Raw genomic sequence first — 20,843 nt, 5'->3', positions numbered from 1 at the left:
AGGTAATGGCGGAATAGAAATCCCTAATGTAATGTAATCTTTTGCAATCCAGGATTTAGTAATACAGGAAGCCCGGATCGTAGTCCCCTAGTAAATCATTTAATATTTGAATCTTGTTGCATGCTGATCTATCATTACAATATAATAGTGGGACTGGGGTGAAAGAGTCAGAGGCATGGGCAAGTTGTTGATTGGTACAGATTTTAAGAAAGCGTGATTGACAACCTGGACCAAGATGGAAGTTGGCTCTGGTGGGGTGGGGCTTCCCACCGAAGACAGTTCTGCCCTCTGGTGCAGTGAAGGGGAACAACCCGATCTCCTTTTCCCTTCACTGCGTTGGAACTGGAGGTGGCCTGGTCTGCTGAGTCCTTAAGAGGGTTGGAAGTGGACCGAGGTGGAAGACGGCTCTGAGAGGACTTCCATCCCCTTTATCATCTTGGTTGCTGTTCTCTGAACCTTGTCTAGTGCCGCTATATCTTTTTTGAGATGAGACCAGAACTGAACTCAATACTCAAAGCGAGGTTGCACTATGGAGCTATACAGAGGCATTATAACATTCTTAGTCTTGCTAGCCATCCCTTTTCTAATAATTCCTAGCATCCTATTTGCCTTCTTGGCTGCCGCTGCCGCACATTGGGCAGAAGGCTTCAGCATATTGTCTACGATGTTACCCAGATCCTTTTCTTGAGCGCTGACCCCCAAGATGGTCCCTAGCATCCAATAACTATGATTTGGATTATTCTTCCCAATGTACATCACTTTGCATTTGTCCACATTAAATTTCATCTGCCATTTGGATGCCCAGTCTTCCAATTTCCTAAGGTCTTCCTGCAGTTTTAACAACTTTGAACAGTTTAGTGTCTGCAAATTTAATCACCTCACTCGTAGTTCCAATTTCTAGATCATTTATAAATAAGTTAAATAGCACCGGTCCCAGCGGCACACCACTATTCATCCTTCTCCACTGAGAATAATGGCCATTCAACCCTACCCTCTGTTTCCAGTCCAATAACCAGTTCTTAATCCACAATTGAACATTGCCTCCTATCCCATGACTCTCTAATTTTCTCAGGAACCTCTCATGAGGAACTTTGTCAAAAGCCTTCTGGAAATCTAGATACTCTACATCAGCTGACTCACCTTTATCCACATGTTTATTCACACCTTCAAAGAAGTCAATCAAATTGGTGAGGTAAGACCTCCCTCGACTGAACCCATGCTGATTGTCTCATTAAATCATGTTTGTCTACATGTTCCACAATTTTATTTTTTATAATTGTTTCCACTATTTTGCCTGGCACCAAGGTCAAGCTTACCAGTTGGGCGGGGACATAGGGGATTCTGGCAGGGACAGGTGGGGACGGGCGGGATACTGGTGGGGACAGGCGGGATTTCTGTCCCTGTGCTACTCTCTACTTTGGAGCCCATGCTGGTTCTTGATGATCCCCTGGTTCTGCACATATTCAAACCTGCAGTTCTTCTGTATCTTATTTCTGAATCACTTTGAGAGCTAAATTCGGACTCCTAGCCGGTTCCTTCTATCTCCCTTCTTTCTAATGAGTGGTGTGAGAGTTCAGTCTTCTACATTTCCTTGGCATCCTGACATCAATGTTTTAGTCATGGAACAGTGGGATTCTCCAGAGGGGTCTCTCAAAGTGGCACAAAAGTGGATTCCTTGGTTGCAGAGGTTAAGAAATGCACCTCAATTCTGAGTGAGGGTGATGTGGTGCTCAAGGATATGCAAGATCGCTAAGTAGACGTCCTCAAGAAGACTGTTTGAGGCATTATCTTTGGGAGTCAAGGCAGCTTCTGTGGCATCTTTTGTAACCTGCACCTGTCTTTCTAGGCTGCAATCGCTAGATCACGAGGGCAATGAACCCCTGCCCAAGCTCCTTTTAGCAGTAGTTGATTATATTTCAGTTCAAACAAAAGAACTGTCTTCTCATTCAAATTGGTAACCAAACTTCAGGATTGCAACCGTCACATTTGAAAGTCATTCAGAGGTATAGAGTTCTTCAAGAAGAGTAGTTGATTATATGGCAGATGTTCTCTATGATATAATTTATGTCATGAGTAAAGTGTCTGCTTACATAAGAATAGCCTTACTGGGTCAGACCAATGGTCCATCAAGCCCAGTAGCCCGTTCTCACGGTGGCCAATCCAGGTCACTAGTACCTGGCCAAAACTCAAAAGTGTAGCAATATTCCATGCTACTGATACAGGGCAAGCAATGGCTTCCCCCGTGTCTTTCTCAATAACAGACAGGAACTTGTCCAAACCTTTTCTTAAAACCAGCTACGCTATCCGCTCTTCCACATCCTCTGGCAACATGTTCCAGAGCTTAACTATTCTCTGAGTGAAAAAAATTTTCCTCCAATTGGTTTTAAAAGTATTTCCCTGTAACTTCATCAAGTGTCCCCTAGTCTTACTTGATTTCTGCCCAAAGGATGTTATGGATCTGGCAATGGGCTGGTGATTCCACCTCCAAAGCAATTCTTAGCAGACTCCCTTTCAAGGGATATTTGTTTGGGAAAGGACTGGATGATCATGACCTGTGTAGTGGATTGTCAACCCAAAACCTTGCCTGACAACAGATCCAGGGCATCTAGAGGTGTTGGGTGCCTAATTTTCATGGCTTCAGGAGGTCTAGACAATATTGCGAGGTCACATCTCAGAGATTCTCCCAGAGTTACTGGCAGAGAGTTTCTGGGTCCAGACAAGAGAATGACACGGTGATAAATTTTTCCCCGTCCCCACAGGAACTCAATTTCCCCATCCCTGTGAGTTTTGTCACTGTCTGTTTCTGTCCCATTCATGTAAGCTCTGCCTTAACCGCACAAGCCTTGAACACTTATGATTTTAAAGTATTTGAGGCTTGTTCAGATGAGGACAGAGCTTACAGGAAAAGAACTCGCAAGGATGGGAAAAAAATTGACCCTGTGACATTCTCTAGTCCAGATGAAACCAGTCCTCGGCTCCCTGAGCTTCTCCCTCTTCCAAGAAGACGCAATGGTTGTGGGCAGCCTCTCAAAATTGGGGGCTGGCTTTCAGATTTTGTGCAGGCATAGGCTCAGATTTTGTCCGATTGCTGGGTTCTGGATGATATCCAGAGCGGCTACAAGATGGAATTCGCTAAGCCTCTAACAGATTGGTTTGTGGACTTTCCTGTTGGGCACCCAGAAAAAGTGACCCAAATGCAAGCCACTGTGAGAAAGTTGTTAGACATTCAGGCCAAAGAGCAAGTGCCTCTAGAAGACTTGGGCTCGGGCAGATACTCCATATGCTTCATCGTGCCAAAGAAAGGCTCTGACGATTGGAGACCCATTCTGGACCTTACTCACATGAATGCAGTGTTCAGTGTTCTGTGTTTTCGCATGGAGACAGTTTGATCTGTCATAGCAGCGGTGATTCCAGGTAGTGTTCATGGCTTTTCTAGATCTGAGGGATGCTTACTTGCATGTCCCTATTTTCTTGGACCACAGAAAGTTCCTAAGGTTTCATGTCCTGGAACAGCATTACCAGTTCTCGGCCCTGCCATTTGGCCTGGCAACAGCTCCCTGCACATTCACCAAAGTGATGATGGTGGTGATGGCAGCCTACCTGCGAGAATTGTGGCTGCAAATGCATCCCTACCTGGATAACTGGCTGATCCGGGCCCCCTCATTATCCAAGGGCTGGTGCATGGTGGATCAGGTGATTTGAATCCTGGAAATTCTGGGTTGGATTGTGAATTACAGAAAGAGCCATTTGTCTCTGACACAACCCGTGGAGTACCTGAGGGTCTTCTTCGACACGATTGCCAGCCATGTCTATCTTCCAGAGGTACGCAGACAGAAGCTTTGCACGCAGATAAAGGGCCTCCTGACAAAGCCAGCTCCATCAGGGTGGAACTATTTTCAAGTCCTAGGTTCTGTGACAGCCATGATAAATGATGTTTCTTGGGCAAGGGCCCACATGCATCCTCTCCAGTACGTGTTACTCATGTGTTGGGCTCCACAGACACTCTTTACAGATGTCTCTGCCTTGAATGCTGGAGGCCCGGGACAGCATGGACTGGTTGCTCCGCTCTGCCCCTCACCAAGACATGCCCCTCTGCATTGTATCCTGGGTGGTCATCATGACAGACTCCAGTCTCCTCAGCTGGGATTCTCATTGCAACCATCAGCCAATTCAAGGGCATTAGTCGCTCACCCAGAGGAAGTGGTTGATCAACTAGCTGGAACTTTGAGCCATTCAGCTGGCTCTGCTGAAACATTGGATTTCCACAGTTTCGTTTGTTTGGATTGTCCTTTTCTCCTGTGGAAATTTGGTTCTTCTCTTCTTGTTTGTGACTCTGCTGAAATTGCAGAAGCCTCTGGAAGGCCAGGCAATCTGGGTCTTCTCAGACAATGCTACAGCAGTGGGCTATATAAGTCATCAGGGGGGCACCAAAAGTGCCCATCTTTGTCTGGAAGCCTGCAGGTGCAGCTGCGGGTGCTCTCAGCGGCACATGTAGCAGGAGTGGACAGTGTCAAAGCTGACTTCCTCAGTAGACAGACCCTTGGATCCAGGAAAGTAGACGCTGTGGGTGACCACATTCCAAATCATTCTTCATTGTTTGGGTCGACCACAATTCAACCTCATGGCTACGGCAAAGAACAAACAGGTGGACAGGTTCTTTAGTTGAATATACGAGCCCAGAAGCATGGGTCTAGATCAGGGATCTCAAAGTCCCTCCTTAAGGACCACAATCCAGTCGGGTTTTCAGGATTTCCCCAATGAATATGCATTGAAAGCAGTGCTTGCACATAGATCTCATGCATATTCATTGGGGAAATCCTGAAAACCCGACTGGATTGCAGCCCTCAAGGAGGGACTTTGAGATCCCTGGTCTAGATGCTCTGGTCCGCTTACTATTATCTGTCATTCCTTCCTGGCCCATGATAGACCAAATCCTTCACAGGATCACAAATCAGCAGGGGGAGGTCATTCTGGCAGCTCCAGATTGGCCATGCAAACTATGGTACGTAGATCTGGTGTGTCTTTGGCTACAAGTGCATCTGGGCCTTCATTCCCAGGGTCCAATACTCATAGAGCAGGGGTGCCCAAAAGGTCAATCCCAAATGCAACACGAGTCGAGCGCGGAGCCCATCCTGGGCTCCGCGATTGACTCGCATTGCCTTTGCATTCTCTCTGTTCCCCGATGCCACAACAGGCCAGCAGCGACTATAGAAGTGCCAGGCAAGCCAGCCTCCCCCCTCCCTCTCTCCCCCCTGATGTCAGAATTGATGTTGGGGGAAGGCTGCAGGTCTGTTGTGGCATCGGAAAACAGGGAGAACTCGGCGGCAATGTTGACGGTGGTTTGAGGGCCTGTTCCCAGATGTTGGCGGTGGCTTGGGGGTATGTTTCCAGACGACAGCCCAGGTGGTGGCTTGGGAAGAAAAAAAGAGGAGACAGAAAGACAGACAGGGAGACAGAAAGACAGGGAGGAAGAACAGGGAGACAGAAAGAATGAAAGGGGGGCATGGAGACAAAAGGAAAGAAAGGTGGGCATGGAGACAGAAAGAAAGACAGCAGAGAGAAAGAAAGTAAGAAAGGGGGCAGGGAGACAAATGAAGAAAGGGGAGGGGGCAGGGAGCGAGGAAGGGAAAGGGTGAGGGAATGGAGTGTGTAGGATGGCAGGGGGCAAGTAGGGAGAGAGGAAGAAAAAGTTGGACTCTTGGAAAGACAGAGATGTTGGTTGGGGAATGGAATATGAGGTCTGGAGGAGACGAAGCATGCAGGAGGCAGAAAGGAGGGAAGAAATAGTGCATGCACAGTCAGAAGAAGAAAGTGCAACCAGAGACTCACGAAACCACCAGATAACAAAGGTAGGAAAAATGATTTAATTTTCAGTTTAGTGATCAAAATATGTCCATTTTTGAGAATTTAAATCTGCTGTCTATATTTTGCACTATGGCCCCCTTTTACTAAACCGCAGTAGTGGATTTTAGCGCAGGGAGCCTATGAGCATCAAGAGCAGCGTGGGGCATTCAGCGCAGCTCCCTGCACTAAAAACTACTATCGCGGTTTAGTAAAAAGGGAGGGGGTATATTTGTCTATTTTTGTATAGTTGTTACTGAGTTGACATTGCATATTTTAAAGTCATCTGCCTTGACCTCTTTGAAAAAAAACCCAAATATAAATGATAATTATTTTATGTGCGTACAGTGTGCTTTGTGTTTTTTAAAATTTTATTGTTGGTAGATCATTTTGACTTGGTCATGTTAAAAGTAGCTCGCAAGCCAAGAAAATGTGGGCACCCCTGTCATAGAGGATCCAGATTGCTTTGCTCTTATGGTTTGGCTCTTGAGCATGAATTGATAGCGCATAAGGGGTACTCAGAAGTGGTCATTACCACTCTCTTCAAATCTAAGAAGCCAACAGTGGTCTTGGCATATTCTAAGGCGTGGCTGGCTTTCCAGCAGTGGTATACCTAGGAAAAGATGGAGCCATTTTCTGCTCCAGTTTCTGTGGTACGGCTTTCCTCCAAGCCAGCCTTGACAAGCGAATTATGATGGCTTCCCTTTGGGTCCAAGCTGCTGGTCTCTCTTGTTTCAGGGCTCAACACTGAAGAACTATGCTGGCATCTCATCCAGACATAGCTAGATTTTTGAAGGGTGCACTGCGCATCAGACCTCCTGTGGGGCCTCAGCCAAGCTCTGACATTCAAGACAGTTTTTTTGGTGGCTGTGACCTCAGTGAGATGGGTCTCGGAACTCCAGGCTCTTTCTTGTAGGGAGCCTTTCCTTAAGATCTCTGACACTGGAGTCTCTTTATGTACTGTTCCTGCCTGCCTAAAGTAGTTATGGCGTTTCATGTCAATCAGGAGGTTCGATTGCCAGCATTCCAGTCCACAGGTGCTAAGAAATGGGACCGAATTTTTGAAGAGTACTACTTCAATATTTGGAGGTCACCAAGTTTAGGCTTTTTTGACCATCTTTTTGTGCTTACTAATACAGCTAAGTGAGGTGTGCCAGCTTCCAAGGCCAAAGGACCATTTCGTCAGCAAATATTGTTTGTGGGAAACAGTCCCCTCTACTAGAAGTGTAGCTTTGTTGTGGGCAGAAGCTAGGGCAGTCTCTCCAGCGGAGATTTTTAGGGTGGTGACTTGGCCACTCTACATACATTCGCTAAGCTTTATAGAGTGGATGTGGTGGCAAGGGAGGACTCTGCCTTTGGGTCTTCGGTGCTAGGTGCTGGCATAGTTATCCTGCCCTAGATATCTGGGACTGCTTTTGTAAATCCCACTTGTCCAGAGTGGCACACCTATTGCACTGGAAAAAGATTAGGTTCTTATCTTGCTAATATCTTTTCCAGTAGATAGGCGTGTCATTCTGGACTCCGTCATTTATGTCCTGCGTCTGCCTACTGTCTCATTAAGAATGTTCTTCTCTAAGTCTGTCCCTTGGAAGCCAGTCAGCTCTTTGGGCTATGAGGTGGCGTAAGAAGCCTGATGCTATGGCGCTAGCAACATATCAGGATCTCCTGAGGAATTATAAAACCTTAACGTTAGATGCTAAGAAGCAGTATTTTAATTGCAAAATAGGAATTGCTTTGAACTCCTCAGGTGAGCTATTTAAGGTTGTAATAGAACTTACAGTGACTCCTGTGCAGAATTCCATTTGCTTTTTTTCCAGTCAACAATTTTTGCAGTTTTTTACTGCTAAAGTGAAAAAGATTTCAGCTACGTTTTTGGGTACGCAATTACCAGCAATGCACAGGAACAGCTGTGATGTGAGTTTGCAAATGTGACCGGAGAGGAGGTGAAATATATTATCCATTGTCTAAATAAAGCAACTTGCTCTTTGGACCCATGTCCTTTAGGTGATTTGGCCTCTATGGTATACTTGTTAGTAGTGCTGCCCGAATCAGGAAAAAAAATTTTGATTCGATTCAGCCTATTGAATTGGTTTTACGATTCGATTTTCCTGCCCAATTGGGTGTTTTTTTCAAACATCCTAGTGGGTTTATTTTATAGCCTCTTCATCTCCTTTGCCTTCTCCTAACCACAATGGCGCTGTGGTGTAAACAAAATAAACAAACAAAAAAGATTTTTCCTCTCTCTTAAATCCTAGCTCACGTTTGCGGTCTAACACCAGCTCTGGTAAGATATACGTTTCAAATCTGACATATTGTAATCGCAAAACAGAAAATAAAATTAGTTTTCCTACCTTTTGTTGTCTGGTCATTATTCAAATCTTGTTGATCCCAGGCTCTGGTTGACTTTTGATAACTTGCTTGCCAGGGTCTCCTTTCTTCTTTCTTCGTGCTAACCATCCATCTGCCATCTCTGTCCTCCCCTTCCGTTTCCCTTCCCTCCCCAGGAGGTCTGGCATCTTTCCTTTTTTCCGTCTCCCTCCACAGATCCACCTTTTCTTAACTACCCTTTCATCCAGCATCTCTCCCTCCTTCCCCACCACCCCAGAGACCACTTCTTTTCCCAACTACCTACCTATCCATTATCTCTATACCCCCTCCACACCATCCCTTGTGTCCAACTTCTCTCCCTTTCTGTTCCTTCCCTCCCTAAATCCCATTGTCCATCATCTCTCTCCCTCTCCTCTATTTTTAGACCCATTATTTCTTCCCCCCCAAAGTCAGTCTCTTTGAACCCCCCCTTCCCTCCCTCCCTCCATGTACTTTTACACCAGGGCCCCCCTTCCCTGAAGGCCTGCACCCCACCCCTAAAGGCCTGCCTGTCCCCCCTGAAGGCCTATGCCACCATCCCTAAAGGCCTGTGTCACCATCCCTGAAGGCCTGTCTCCCCCCCCTTGAAGGCTTGTCCCCCCCCTTAAATGCCTGTCCCCCCTTAAAGGTCTGCATCCCACCCCTGAAGGCCTATCTGTTTCCCCTGAAGGCCTGTGCCACCACCCTTGAAGGCCTGCATCCCCCTTGAAGGCCTCATTCCCTGCCAGGCTCTGCATCCAACCCCACACTCCTTGCCAGGCTCTGTACCCTGTCCGCCCTCCCCTACTAATTATAAGGCAATTTTTTCCTTTCATTTTTCATATACACCCAGCAGATATAAATTCTCAAAATTGACACATTTCGATCACTAAATTGAAAATTAAATTTTTCCTACCTTTGTTGTCTGGTGATTTAATTAGCTTCTGGTTGGACTTCTTCTGACTGTGCATCCAACATTTCTTTCTCAATCTATCCCCATCCCCTTTGAGTCCAGGTCTCTTTTCCCTCTGCTTACCCTCCCCAGATCCAATGTCAGGTCTCCTTTGTACCTACCACTACCTTTGTTCCAGGTCTCCCTCTCTCTCCCTCTGTTATGATCTTGCATCTCTCTGTTCTTCCTCAGGGTCTCTTCCCCTCTGTCTCTTCTATCTGCACCTCTCATAGTCCAACATCTGTCTCCTGTCTTTCCCCTTTGGTCCAGAACTCTGTCTCTCTTCTGCTTGCAACCCCCCCATCCCATCCCCATGTCCAGCATTTGTTCTCCTTTTTTCCAGGTCTTTCTCTGCTTCTCTCTCTCTCTCTCTCTCCTTCCTTCCTTCATCCCTCCCTAGTCCAGAATCTTTCCACCTCTCTGTAGTCTCTCTCTCTTCCTTCTATACACCCCCAAGTCCAACATCTGCCCCCTCTCTTCTGCCTCCCTTTTGTTTCAGGTTTTTTCCTCTCTCTATCATCCTTCTGCTAACATTTTGAGTGTGTTTCCCCTCTATACCCCCTCTAGTCCAACATCTGCTTTGTCTTCAAGTCTGTTTTCCTGCCCATCCTCAAGGCCCTTTGGAAGCCTCCTCTCACTCCCCCCCATTGTGTCCAGATCCAGCATCCCGCTGGGGCCCTCGCGACGTGTGGGGCCTTACCTCCAAGCTGTTTCTTGACCCAGCGAGCGAGGTAGTCTTCCACGCTGTGACCACCGCTGACCTAATTACAAAAGCCTGCAGAGTGATCTTAGCAGGCTGCCATTGGCCTCCGAAGCACGTTGCCTCTGCCACGGTCCTGCCCCTGACGTCAGAAGAGGGGCAGGACCACAACAGAGGCAATGTGCTTCGGAAGCCAAAGGCAGCTTGCTAAGCTCACTCTGCAGGCTGTCGTCAGCAGCGGTCACAGCGTGGAAGATGACCTCTCTCGCTGGGTCAGGAAGCAACTTGGAGGTAAAGCCCCGCCCGTTGCAAGGGCGGGACGCAGGATCTGGACACTGCGAGTGAGAGGAGGCTTTGGGCGCTCACCGACGCTAGGGAGAGCCAAGCTGGACACCGCAGGTGAGAGTGAGAGGAGGCTTCAGGCATTCACTGATGCTAGGGAGATCCGTATGGGGTGCAGGCATTTTAAAAAGTACATCAGGGTGGGGTGTTTAAAAAAAAGTACCTTCGTTGCATAAGATGCACTGACATTTCCACTCACTTTTGGGTGGGGAAAAAGTGTCTTATGGAGTAAAAAATACAGTATATTTTTAATACTTGGAAGCTTTGTTTTTGCTCCAAAGTTCTCAGATGGCTTCCTCAAGACATGATGGCATAGATTCATACCTTGTTTGCGGCGGATATTCACAGCCATGTTCTACATGCACCATGGCCCGCGAGGGGGGCGAGGTGTGCACGGATTCATTGCCTTCCACCTCTGAAGAGATCCTTTTTGAATCTACTGCTGCATGTGCCGCAAAAATCATGCCTGGAGACCCTCAGAAGGTTGATGGCTGTGTTCCAGTGAAACGTAAGCGCCGTTCTAGTGAAAAGTCTCAAATCTTCTAAGCACTCCAAATCTGAGGCGCACAGAGCAGCCTTGCCGGGGGGGAGGGAGAATTGATTCCCTCAGAATTTGTGAATATGATATTTCAGGCATTCTTGGTTAAAAAGTCCATGCCTGTGGGTCCCCCTCAGAAGCCAACACAACCTGCTAGTTTTTCGCTTCTGGATGCTAGTCTGTCCCTGTGCTCTCAGACAGGGACCCCGGAACAGAGACGGACGATGCCTGCCATCAAATCAGTATTTCTTTCCATCCCCCTGCTTTCGCAGTGCGCCTCAGGGGCATCCACTGATGTGGCTAACCTAGCTGACCTTCGTGATCAGGATTTGTGTGGCTCCCGAGATCTAGTGGACGATCCCTCCATTCACAGATTCTCAGAATCCCTACGGGAATTGAAGCTGGAGTCAGATCAGACCGCCAAGGCGAAATGTTCCTTGATGAGTGATCAAAGACCACACTCTGCCTCCTTTCTTGATAATCCAGATCTGGTCCAGATTCTTTCAGAGGTTTGGGATAACCCGGTGGGTGCCCTTAAATTTGCTCGGGCCATGGTGCAATAGTTTTCCAAGCACTTTACTTCTCTGAAGGTGGATTCAGCTGTGGTTGAGGTCATCAAGCATACCTCTCTCCCTTCTGATGGTGGGGTGGTCCTGAAAGATGTTCAGAACAGGCAGGTAGATTTCTTTCTCAAACGCCTTTTTGATTCCGTAGCGGCCGGGATCCGAGTGACCGCTGCCACTTTTTATCATGATCCTGATGTGGTCCTCCATGGTCTGGATTTTCTGATTTCCGGAATAGACTACCTGGCGGATGCCCTATATGACATGATGAAGGACTTATTCAGTGTCCACCAGGAGAATGCTGTGGTCGGGGACAACTCCTGTTCAACCAAGGTATGGATGACCTCATGGCGAATGTTCAGGACCATAAATTATATTTTGCCGGGTAGCAGACCTCGCCCCTCTAGGAGTTTGGGGCATTCTAATTTTCATCCCTTCAGGAGCCCACATCAGTACGCTGGGCACCCAGCCACTAGGCAAAGATTTAATTCTTCTTCAAGACAACGTTTTGAGGCCCGTTTAGTCAACAGTCTTCAATCAGACGTCCCCATCTCCCCTGAAGAAGCAGTTCCAAAAGGCACTCAGGGTGCAGGCCATTGTTCACCAGCTGCTGGATCTTGCGGCCATCGAGCCCGTTCCAAAGAACGACTTGGGCTCGGGGAAATACTCCTTATACTTCATCGTTCCAAAGGAAGGCTACGGCAATTGGAGACCGATTCTAGACCTAGTGCACCTTAGTAAAAGGAGCCCTAAAAGATGAAAAGATGCCCATCGCAAGGTAACAATAAAACGTGTGGGGAGAAATTAAACCCCGGGGAAAAATGCTGATCTGTGATCACAATATGGTTTTTCATTCTAACATATGAGATTTTCACATTTTGGTTTTATTTCTTAATGTCCGGTGTGTGGCCAGGCAGATGCCGTGCCTACCAAGGTCCCATTCAGGGCAGACAGGAAAGGGGAGAAGAAGTCCAGGAAGGGAATACCCAAGGCCCGACCTGGTCACTGTGATGATTTCCCGGGTCTTGTTAACCCTCCTGAGTCAGGGGCTGTGTGTTTGCCCGATCGTCCACTGGGGGGAGCCGGGAGAACTAAGAATTCTCGAGTATTCTGTATCCAGGTCACCACCAGGGGAGCCCAAGAGCAGTGCAATTTCAGGCTGACTCAGCTAGATCAGGGCATGGTCCCTCACTTGAAAAGCCAGCAGCTTGGAACAGGCAGTTAAGCAAGCTAGGGAAAAGGCTGAGGTCTCTCTCTTCCGATGACCCTCCCAGACCAAGCAGGGATAATAGCTGTACACCTATGGAGGTTATAGAAACTGGTGACTCCCTGGATCTGCCAATATCAGATGAAGAAACTCCTATGGAACTGCAAGGATATTGCCACAGGAGTTTGGGGAATTACCTGAACCAATGGAAGTAGGCTTAATCACCAGTTGCCAGAAAGAAGCCTAAGACTGTGAGTTTTGTTTTGGACTTGGTTTTTGAAACTCTGCATTTTTGGTTGGGCATTTAAGAAGCTGAAAGTGTCCTTTTGGGGAGAGGTTTGCAAACACCCAAGGAGGGAATTTGAAGGCTGTGTTGTAAAGCTTTTTAAAAGGCAAACCTTGGACACTCTCCACTGCCCAGCAGTACTTTTAAAGCTGCTGGAGGCTTCTGTTTTGGGACTGTGATCTTTGAGGATACCAGAGCAGAGAACTATATTGGTTTTGCATTAACACCTGCTGGAGAGCAGGCAGTGGGAATCCTGAGAGCAAGTCCTCAGGGGAGGAATTATTGACTAGTGTTTGGAAAAGAGGAAAACTCTGAACATTGTTATATAAGTTGTTTTTTTTTTTCCTTTGGAGTTTTGATGAGACTTTGCTAATTGCACTATCTGCTTTGTTTGGATCATCCTTACCTTTATTTTGAAGAGTAAATGTGCGTTATGAACATTTGTGCAACTGTGGTTGTGTTTTGATTTTGAGTTTTTTTTGTTCAATCCAGTTCATGCAGGGTGACTCCAGTCCGGGTCACACGCTGGTGTACTTTTCATGACTAGCCACTAAGAGTGCTGTAGAGCCCGGACTTGGTCTGCGGTGTGGCGACAATTGCCACTCGTAGCCTCCCCGATGCTCGGACCTTTTGCGTTTTAGTCTCTTGTTCTCATTGTATTTATTGGTTGTCCAGTAGCCTATCACTTTTTCAGTGTTTACTTTTTCAGATTCTCTATTCTTTTTTTGTAGACTACTTAGGTTGTTTTATCCAAAACCATTAGTCTCATTTTTATGGTTTCCAGCCCTCTTCAGTTCACCAATGTTTGGGACTATTTATGCTTCTGGTCCTTGCAAAAATCAGCATTTTTTCTTGGAGTTTCATGTCTCCTCACTGCATTATTTACACGCACGTTTAAATATGTGTATGCTGCTTTTAGTCAGTCCTCAAAAGATGTGAATATAAAAGTCCGTGCAAAGCGTTAAGGAGCTTAGCTTTTACTTTTTGTTTTAATGAGTTACTTTTTATTTTGTAATAGGTTTGTTTTGTATTATGCGATTAGTCTGTGTATGTGGTCTTGTTTTTATTATGTATGTTTAACTTTAATCCACATAGAATTGTCAGACATGTGGACTACAAATTTTTAAATAAATAATTATCCCAGGACAAGCAGGAAGGTATTCTCACATATGGGTGACGTCATCTGACGGAGCCTCGATGCGGACGCCTCACAAGCAGACTTGATTGAGAAACTAGAAGTTTCGAGTCGCCCGCACTGCGCATGCGCGAGTGCCTTCCCGCCCAGTGCACAGGGTGTGTCTCCTCAGTTCTTAGTTTTCCGCGGAGCCGAGAAGTCCATCTTTTTGGCTCTCTTTGGTAACTTCGTCGTTCGTGCCTTCTCTCACCGCGGTTTGTTTTTCTTTTTCTCACGAATCACTGTGTTAGTCTTTTTCTTTCTTTTTAAAAAAAAAAAAATTTACTTCTGTCCGTTCATCCGGTACAGGCCGCTCGGCTGCGGCCCGCGGGCTTCGACTTTGTGTCGGCTGTCTTTTTGTCTTTGCCCCGGCCTGTCACCAATTTCAAATGGTGTCGTAAGTGAAAGTGCACGATATCCTTTACGGACCCTCACGGACGCTGTCTCAAGTGCCTTGGGCCGAAACATCATCCTACCTCGTGCCTGCCTTGCCAAACACTTAAACCTCGTGCTTTTAAGCGTCGTTGCATTCTGGTGGATAACCTCTTCGAGATGGAGTCTTCTACTCTCTCGGCATCGAAGGTGTCTCCGGCATCGGCCCCGGTCGATGCCTCTCCTTCTACTGCTTCCACTTCGAGCCTCATCAGACCTTCCTCCTTTGGAGCGGCTCTTGCTTCGACATCCTCGGCTGCCATATCTTCTCCTGTCTCCTCAGGTCAGATAGCTTAGCACTCGGTTCCGCCAGTGGTGATTAAAGTTTTGAAGCTTTCCAAGTCGAAACACTCTCACACCACTGTGTGAGAATCTCCAGCCAAGGCAGGTGGGCCGGTTTCAGACGCGGTACCCTCCTTGCCGGCTATACCCCAGCCCTCTTTGGAGGAGCAGATTATTAAGGTCCTCACTAACATGGGACTCACACTGTTTAATCTGCTTCAGCCTGGGAATGCAGAAGTCTCCTGCGAGGTCGAGCCGCCTGTGCCCCGGTCTGATTCTCCACACTCGATGCAGGGAGCGGAGTCTCTGCGAGTGTCTGGTCGGGCTTCCAAGCACGAAACACATAGAGCAGAGTCTGTGCGAGTGCATCGACAGGATACCTCCCATTCTACCAAGGGAGTCCAGTCTTCGAAGTTGCTTCAGGGCTCCTCTACGCCTATCGATCTTCGATCAACTGCTTCCGAGGCAACCTCTGCTCGATCTTCGAGATCCAGTTCAAGATGCAGTTCTCGACATCACTCGAAACCTGTTTCGAGGCATTCTTCGAGACATCATTCCTCAAAGCCTCGGTCTTCTCCAGCCTCGACGAGACTTCCCACTCCTCGTTCAAAGTCTCTGATGCCGGCCCTGGAGGATATCCCAATGTCTAGTGCCTCGTCCAAGTTTCCCGGTTCCTTCGTATCGTGGTTTCCTGTCGAGGCTTCTTCTTCTTTGACTCCAATTGCCTCGACGTCCTCGAGTCCGTCTTAAAGCCATGCCACTGCAGATCAGTTATCTTTTTCCTCATTTTTGAGACAGATGGCTGTAGACTTGAGCATTCCTTTGGACACTGACTCTAAGTACTCTAAAGAATACCTTGAGACCATGCATCTTCCTCAACTTCCGGCTGAGTCTCTCAAACTGCAATTACACAAGCTTCTTGATCAGAGTTTTACTAGATGCATGGAGACTCATTTTTCCATTCCAGCAGTTCCAGGAAAGTTGGATGCCAGATATAAAACAGTGCATCATAAAGGTTTTGACAATTCCCAATTGTCACATCAATCCTTGCTTGTGGAATCCTCTTTAAAAAGATCCCATCCTTCCAGAATGTATGCCACAGTTCCTCCTGGCAGGGAAGGGAAGACCATGGATAAGTTTGGACACCGCATTTATCAAAATGCTATGATGTCTTCGAAGGTCCTCAATTATAACTTTCATTTTATTACTTATTTTTAATTTCTTTTGTCTTTTCTGCTGAAATTTTTGAGTTACTTAGATGATAGCATGCATTTTGAGTTCCAAGAAGTCATTGCTTCTTTCTCTCAGTTGCATATACATCTTTTGCCACCGTTACTTCCTTGTTCCGAAGAAGACGGGCGATCTGCGACCCATTTTGGATCTCAGGGCTCTCAACAAATTTTTAGTCAAAGAAAAATTTTGAATGTTGTCCCTTGCATCTCTCTATCCCCTTCTCGAGCAGAACAATTGGTTATGCTCTCTGGATCTCAAGGAGGCCTATACTCAAATCCCGATTCACCCGGCCTCCCGTCAGTATCTCAGATTTCGGGTGGGGAATCTGCATTTTCAATACAGAGTACTACCCTTCGGCCTGGCCTCGTCTCCCAGAGTGTTCACCAAGTGCCTGGTTGTGGTAGCGGCAGCTCTACGGAATCATGGTCTTCAGGTATTTCCTTACCTCAACGACTGGCTCATCAAAGATTCCACCTCTCAAGGGGTTATTATAGAAACATAGAAGATGACGGCAGAAAAGGGCTATAGCCCATCAAGTCTGCCCACTCTGCTTACCCACCCCTTGTCTATGCCCTAATGACCCAATTTTCTTATCTTGACCCTCGTAGGGATCCCACATGGGAATCCCATTTATTCTTAAAGTCTGGCACGCTGTCTGCCTCGATCACCTGCAATGGAAGCTTGTTCCAATGATCAACCACTATCTCTGTGAAGAAATACTTTCTGGTGTCGCCATGAAATTTTCCGCCCCTGAGTTTGAGCGGGTGCCCTCTTGTGGCCGAGGGTCCCTTGAGAAAGAAAATATCATCTAACACTTCGACACGTCCCGTGAGGTACTTAAATGTTTCGATCATGTCTCCCCTCTCCCTACATTCCTCGAGAGTGTAGAGCTGCAATTTGTTCAGTCTCTCTTCATACGAGAGACCCTTGAGCCCCGAGATCATCCTGTTGGCCGTCCGCTGAACCGATTCAATTCTGCGCACATCTTTACTGTAATGTGGCCTCCAGAATTGCACACAGTACTCCAGATGAGGTCTCACCATGGCCCTGTACAACGGCATTATGACTTCAGGCTTTCGGCTGACGAAACTTCTATTGATACAACCCAATATCTGCCTTGCCTTAGATGAAGCCTTGTAGAGACCCAACGGACTACCTGGTTTCTACAAAGTTTGGGATTCGAAATCAACTTTCCCAAATCTCAACTTCAACCCTCTCAGAATCTACAATTCATTGGAGCTGTTCTGGACACTTTCCAATTCAGAGCATTCCTTCCACAACAACATCTGGAAGCTCTTCTTCAACTCTGTCATATAGTGTCTTCCCGCTCTTCCATCTCAGCGAGACACATGATTGGACTTCTGGGTCACATGGCCTCCACAGTACACGTGACTCCTTTTGCCAGACTTCACCTCAGAATTCCTCAGTGGACCCTGGCATCTCAATGGATGCAGGTTTGCGACCCTCTTTCTCAACACATAACAGTCACTCCTTCATTAAAGCAGTCTCTCCATTGGTGGATGCTCTCTTCCAATCTCTCCAGAGGCTTGCTTTTTCACATGGCCCCTCATCAGAAGGTCCTCACGACAGACTCATCGACCTACGCTTGGGGTGCTCATCTCAATGGTCTCCATACTCAAGGCCTCTGGACCAGTACGGATCATCAGTGTCATATCAATCAGTTGGAACTCAGAGCGATCCTCAAAGCTCTCCATGCTTTTCAACATCTCCTTCACGACACAGTAGTCCTCGTCCGCACAGACAACCAAGTCGCCATGTATTATGTCAACAAACAGGGAGGGACAGGGTCTGCCTCCCTTTGTCAAGAAGCTCTGGAAGTTTGGGACTGGGCAATCCGTCACAACACCTTCCTCAAAGCTGTCTACATTCAAGGGGCTCAGAATTCCTTGGCAGACAACTTGAGTCGTCTTCTGCAACCTCACGAATGGACTTTCCATTCCTCGTCTCTTCATCACATTTTCTCACAGTGGGGAACACCTCAGAAAGACCTCTTTGCAGCTCCCCACAACTTCAAACTGCCTCAGTTCTGCTCCAGGATATACTCTCCTCACCGCCTCGAGGCAGATGCTTTTCTCCTACAATGGACAAATCTATTCCTCTACGCATTTCCTCCATTCCCTCTCATTCTCAAGACTCTAGTCAAATTGAAGAACGATCACGCCACCATGATTCTAATTGCTCCTCGGTGGCCGAGACAACCATGGTACTCCCTTCTACTTCAACTCAGCAGCAGGGAGCTATACCCTCTACCAGTTTTTCCTTCTCTGCTTACACAGATCAAGGATCTCTGCTTCATCCTAACCTGCAGTCTCTACACCTGACAGCCTGGTACCTTTCAACATAACTCCTATTCAGTTTTCTCAATCTGTCAGAGATATTTTAGAAGCTTCTCGAAAACTTACAACTAGACAATGCTGTCACCAAAAATGGACTAGATTTTCTACATGGTGTTTCTCTCATCATAAGGAGCCTCAACATTCCTCCTTATCATCTGTTTTGGATTATCTTTTGCACCTATCCAACTCTGGACTCAAGTCTACATCCATTCGAGTCCATCTCAGTGCAATTGCAGCTTTTCATCAGCCTATTGAAGGGAAACCCCTCTCTGCTCATCCGGTAGTTTCCAAATTCATGAAAGGACTTTTCAATGTCAAACCTCCTCCTGTGGTTTGGGACCTCAATGTTGTCCTTTCTCAACTCATGAAGCCTCCATTTGAACCAATTGATAAGGCTCATTTGAAGTATCTCACTTGGAAAGTGGTGTTTCTCATTGCTCTCACTTCTGCTCGACGAGTCAGTGAACTACAAGCTTTGGTTCTGATCCACCATTCACTGTGTTCCATCATGACAAGGTGGTTCTTCGTACTCATCCGAAATTCCTACCTAAAGTGGTCTCAGAATTTCATCTCAACCAATCTATCGTACTTCCAGTGTTTTTTCCAAAGCCTCATTCTCACCCTGGAGAATCAGCTCTTCATACTCTGGACTGTAAATGTGCTTTGGCCTTCAACTTGGAACGCACCAAACCACACAGAACTGCTCTTCAACTTTTTGTCTCTTTTGATCCAAAGTTGGGACATCCAATTTCTAAATGCACCATCTCTAATTGGATGGCGGCTTGTATCTCTTTCTGCTATGCCCAGGCTTGATTACCGCTTCACAGTAAAGTCACAGCCCATAAAGTCAGAGCAATGGCAGCTTCAGTAGCTTTCCTCAGATCGACACCGATTGAGGAGATTTGCAAGGCTGCTATTTGGTCCTCGGTTCATACCTTCACTTCTCACTATTGTCTGGATACTTTCTCCAGATGGGATGGACAGTTTGGCCAAACAGTATTACAAAATTTATTCTCCTAAGTTGCCAACACTCCCACCATCCCATTCTGGTTAGCTTGGAGGTCACCCATATGTGAGAATACCTGCCTGCTTGTCCTGGGATAAAGCACAGTTACTTACCGTAACAGGTGTTATCCAGGGACAGCAGGCAGCTATTCTCACAACCCACTCACCTCCCCTGGTTGGCTTCTCTGCTAGCTATCTGAACTGAGAAGACGTGCACTGGGCGGGAAGGCACTCGCACATGCTTGGTGCGGGCGACTCGAAACTTTGAGTTTCTCAAGCAAGTCTGCTTGTGAGGCGTCCGCATCGAGGCTCCATCGGATGACGTCATCCATATGTGAGAATAGCTGCCTGCTGTCCCTGGATAACACCTGTTATGGTAAGTAACTGTGCTATAGTATACTTTGGGGTACTGTTTGAACTCCTTTGATGCTTCCGCTGGTATGCTTGTTGCTCTGTTTGAATGTTCATAGTTCTTATGTTAATTTGTTTGAACAGAACAGTTACTAGTTGTGGAAATTTTCCCTACTTCACCTAATTTCCGTAGAGCTCTTGCTTGCTTGGGGGCTAATTGTAGGTATCATTAGAGCTCTCGGTGAAGTAAGAGGGATGCAAAAAAATATCCAAAGTGGATTCCTTCTGCAAAGGCTTTCAGCCATGGGGAGGTAATCCGCTTGTCCAGAATAACACACCTATCTCCTGGAAAAGATATTAGCAAGGTAAGAACCTAATCTCTTTTTCTGTACTTGGTGTGATGTAAAGTTAGGGTATAAATGTGAACTTAATAGCATTTACATTTAATTTACTCTCCAGCAGTAGGATTTTCAGTAGAGGCTGTTTTACCCTGTCTCTTTATATCTACAGTACACATATGCAAGATCTGCAGGAGGTGACCCAGGATCTCCACTATGAAAATTTCCGTTCGGAGAGACTGAAGCGAGGTGGCAGGTTGTCATCTCCTTGGTTATATTCTGTTGTCATCTCTGTATACACTTTTTCCTGTCCTCTTTCTCTCCAGAATTTTGCCAGCATTGTCTCTTGTTCTATGGTCTGCTTTAGAAAATAAGTAAAATTTCATTTATAGGGACACTAGCATGGCATAATGATGAGTCTAATTTAGAAAGCAAAATAATAGACATGGTGAAGACTAACTAAAAAAAAAAGCTATAGGACAATGTGAGTAGCTTTTGGAAGCAGTTTGGCTAGACATTCTAAGAACTGATTAGCGATCTGCGCATGTGTGCTGCGCCAAGCTCGCTCGTAGGTGCTTAGGAATAATGGCAAACACACATATAATAATAATAATAATAACAGTTTATATACCGCAATACCGTTAAGTTCTATGCAGTTTACAAAAGATTAGTGGAGTACAAGTTGAGTTGACGTACAAGTTGAATTAACTTAAGGGATGTGGGGAACAATGGGGAGAAAGGGCAAGGGAGGGGAAAGAGGGAAGTGGGTCAACTGTCTAGGTATTTCAGGAATAGGTGGGTTTTGAGGCGTTTCCTGAATACCTCATAAGTGGTGGGCAATAGGAGTTGTTCTAGGTCTTTACCCCATAGAGCAGCCTGATGTGAGAGAAGATGCT

The 20,843-nt window shown here is 46.6% G+C and overlaps 1 protein-coding gene across 1 annotated transcript in view; it reads left to right on the top strand.

Annotated features, from left to right (window-relative positions):
* The window catches only part of SEPTIN2 (septin 2), a 493,452-nt gene extending 473,131 nt beyond the window's left edge, over window positions 1-20,321 (top strand). The window contains exon 9 of the mRNA XM_033957764.1: window positions 20,120-20,321. Within this exon, the coding sequence (XP_033813655.1) occupies window positions 20,120-20,321 (202 nt within the window). The remainder of the gene's footprint in view (window positions 1-20,119) is intronic.
* The last annotated feature ends 522 nt before the right edge of the window (window positions 20,322-20,843 follow it).

This window comes from Geotrypetes seraphini, chromosome 9 (assembly GCF_902459505.1).
Source record: "Geotrypetes seraphini chromosome 9, aGeoSer1.1, whole genome shotgun sequence".
Lineage (NCBI taxonomy): Eukaryota > Metazoa > Chordata > Amphibia > Gymnophiona > Dermophiidae > Geotrypetes > Geotrypetes seraphini.
The sequence above is the reverse complement of the archived record's forward strand: the minus strand, read 5'-3'. Positions and strand labels throughout refer to the sequence as shown.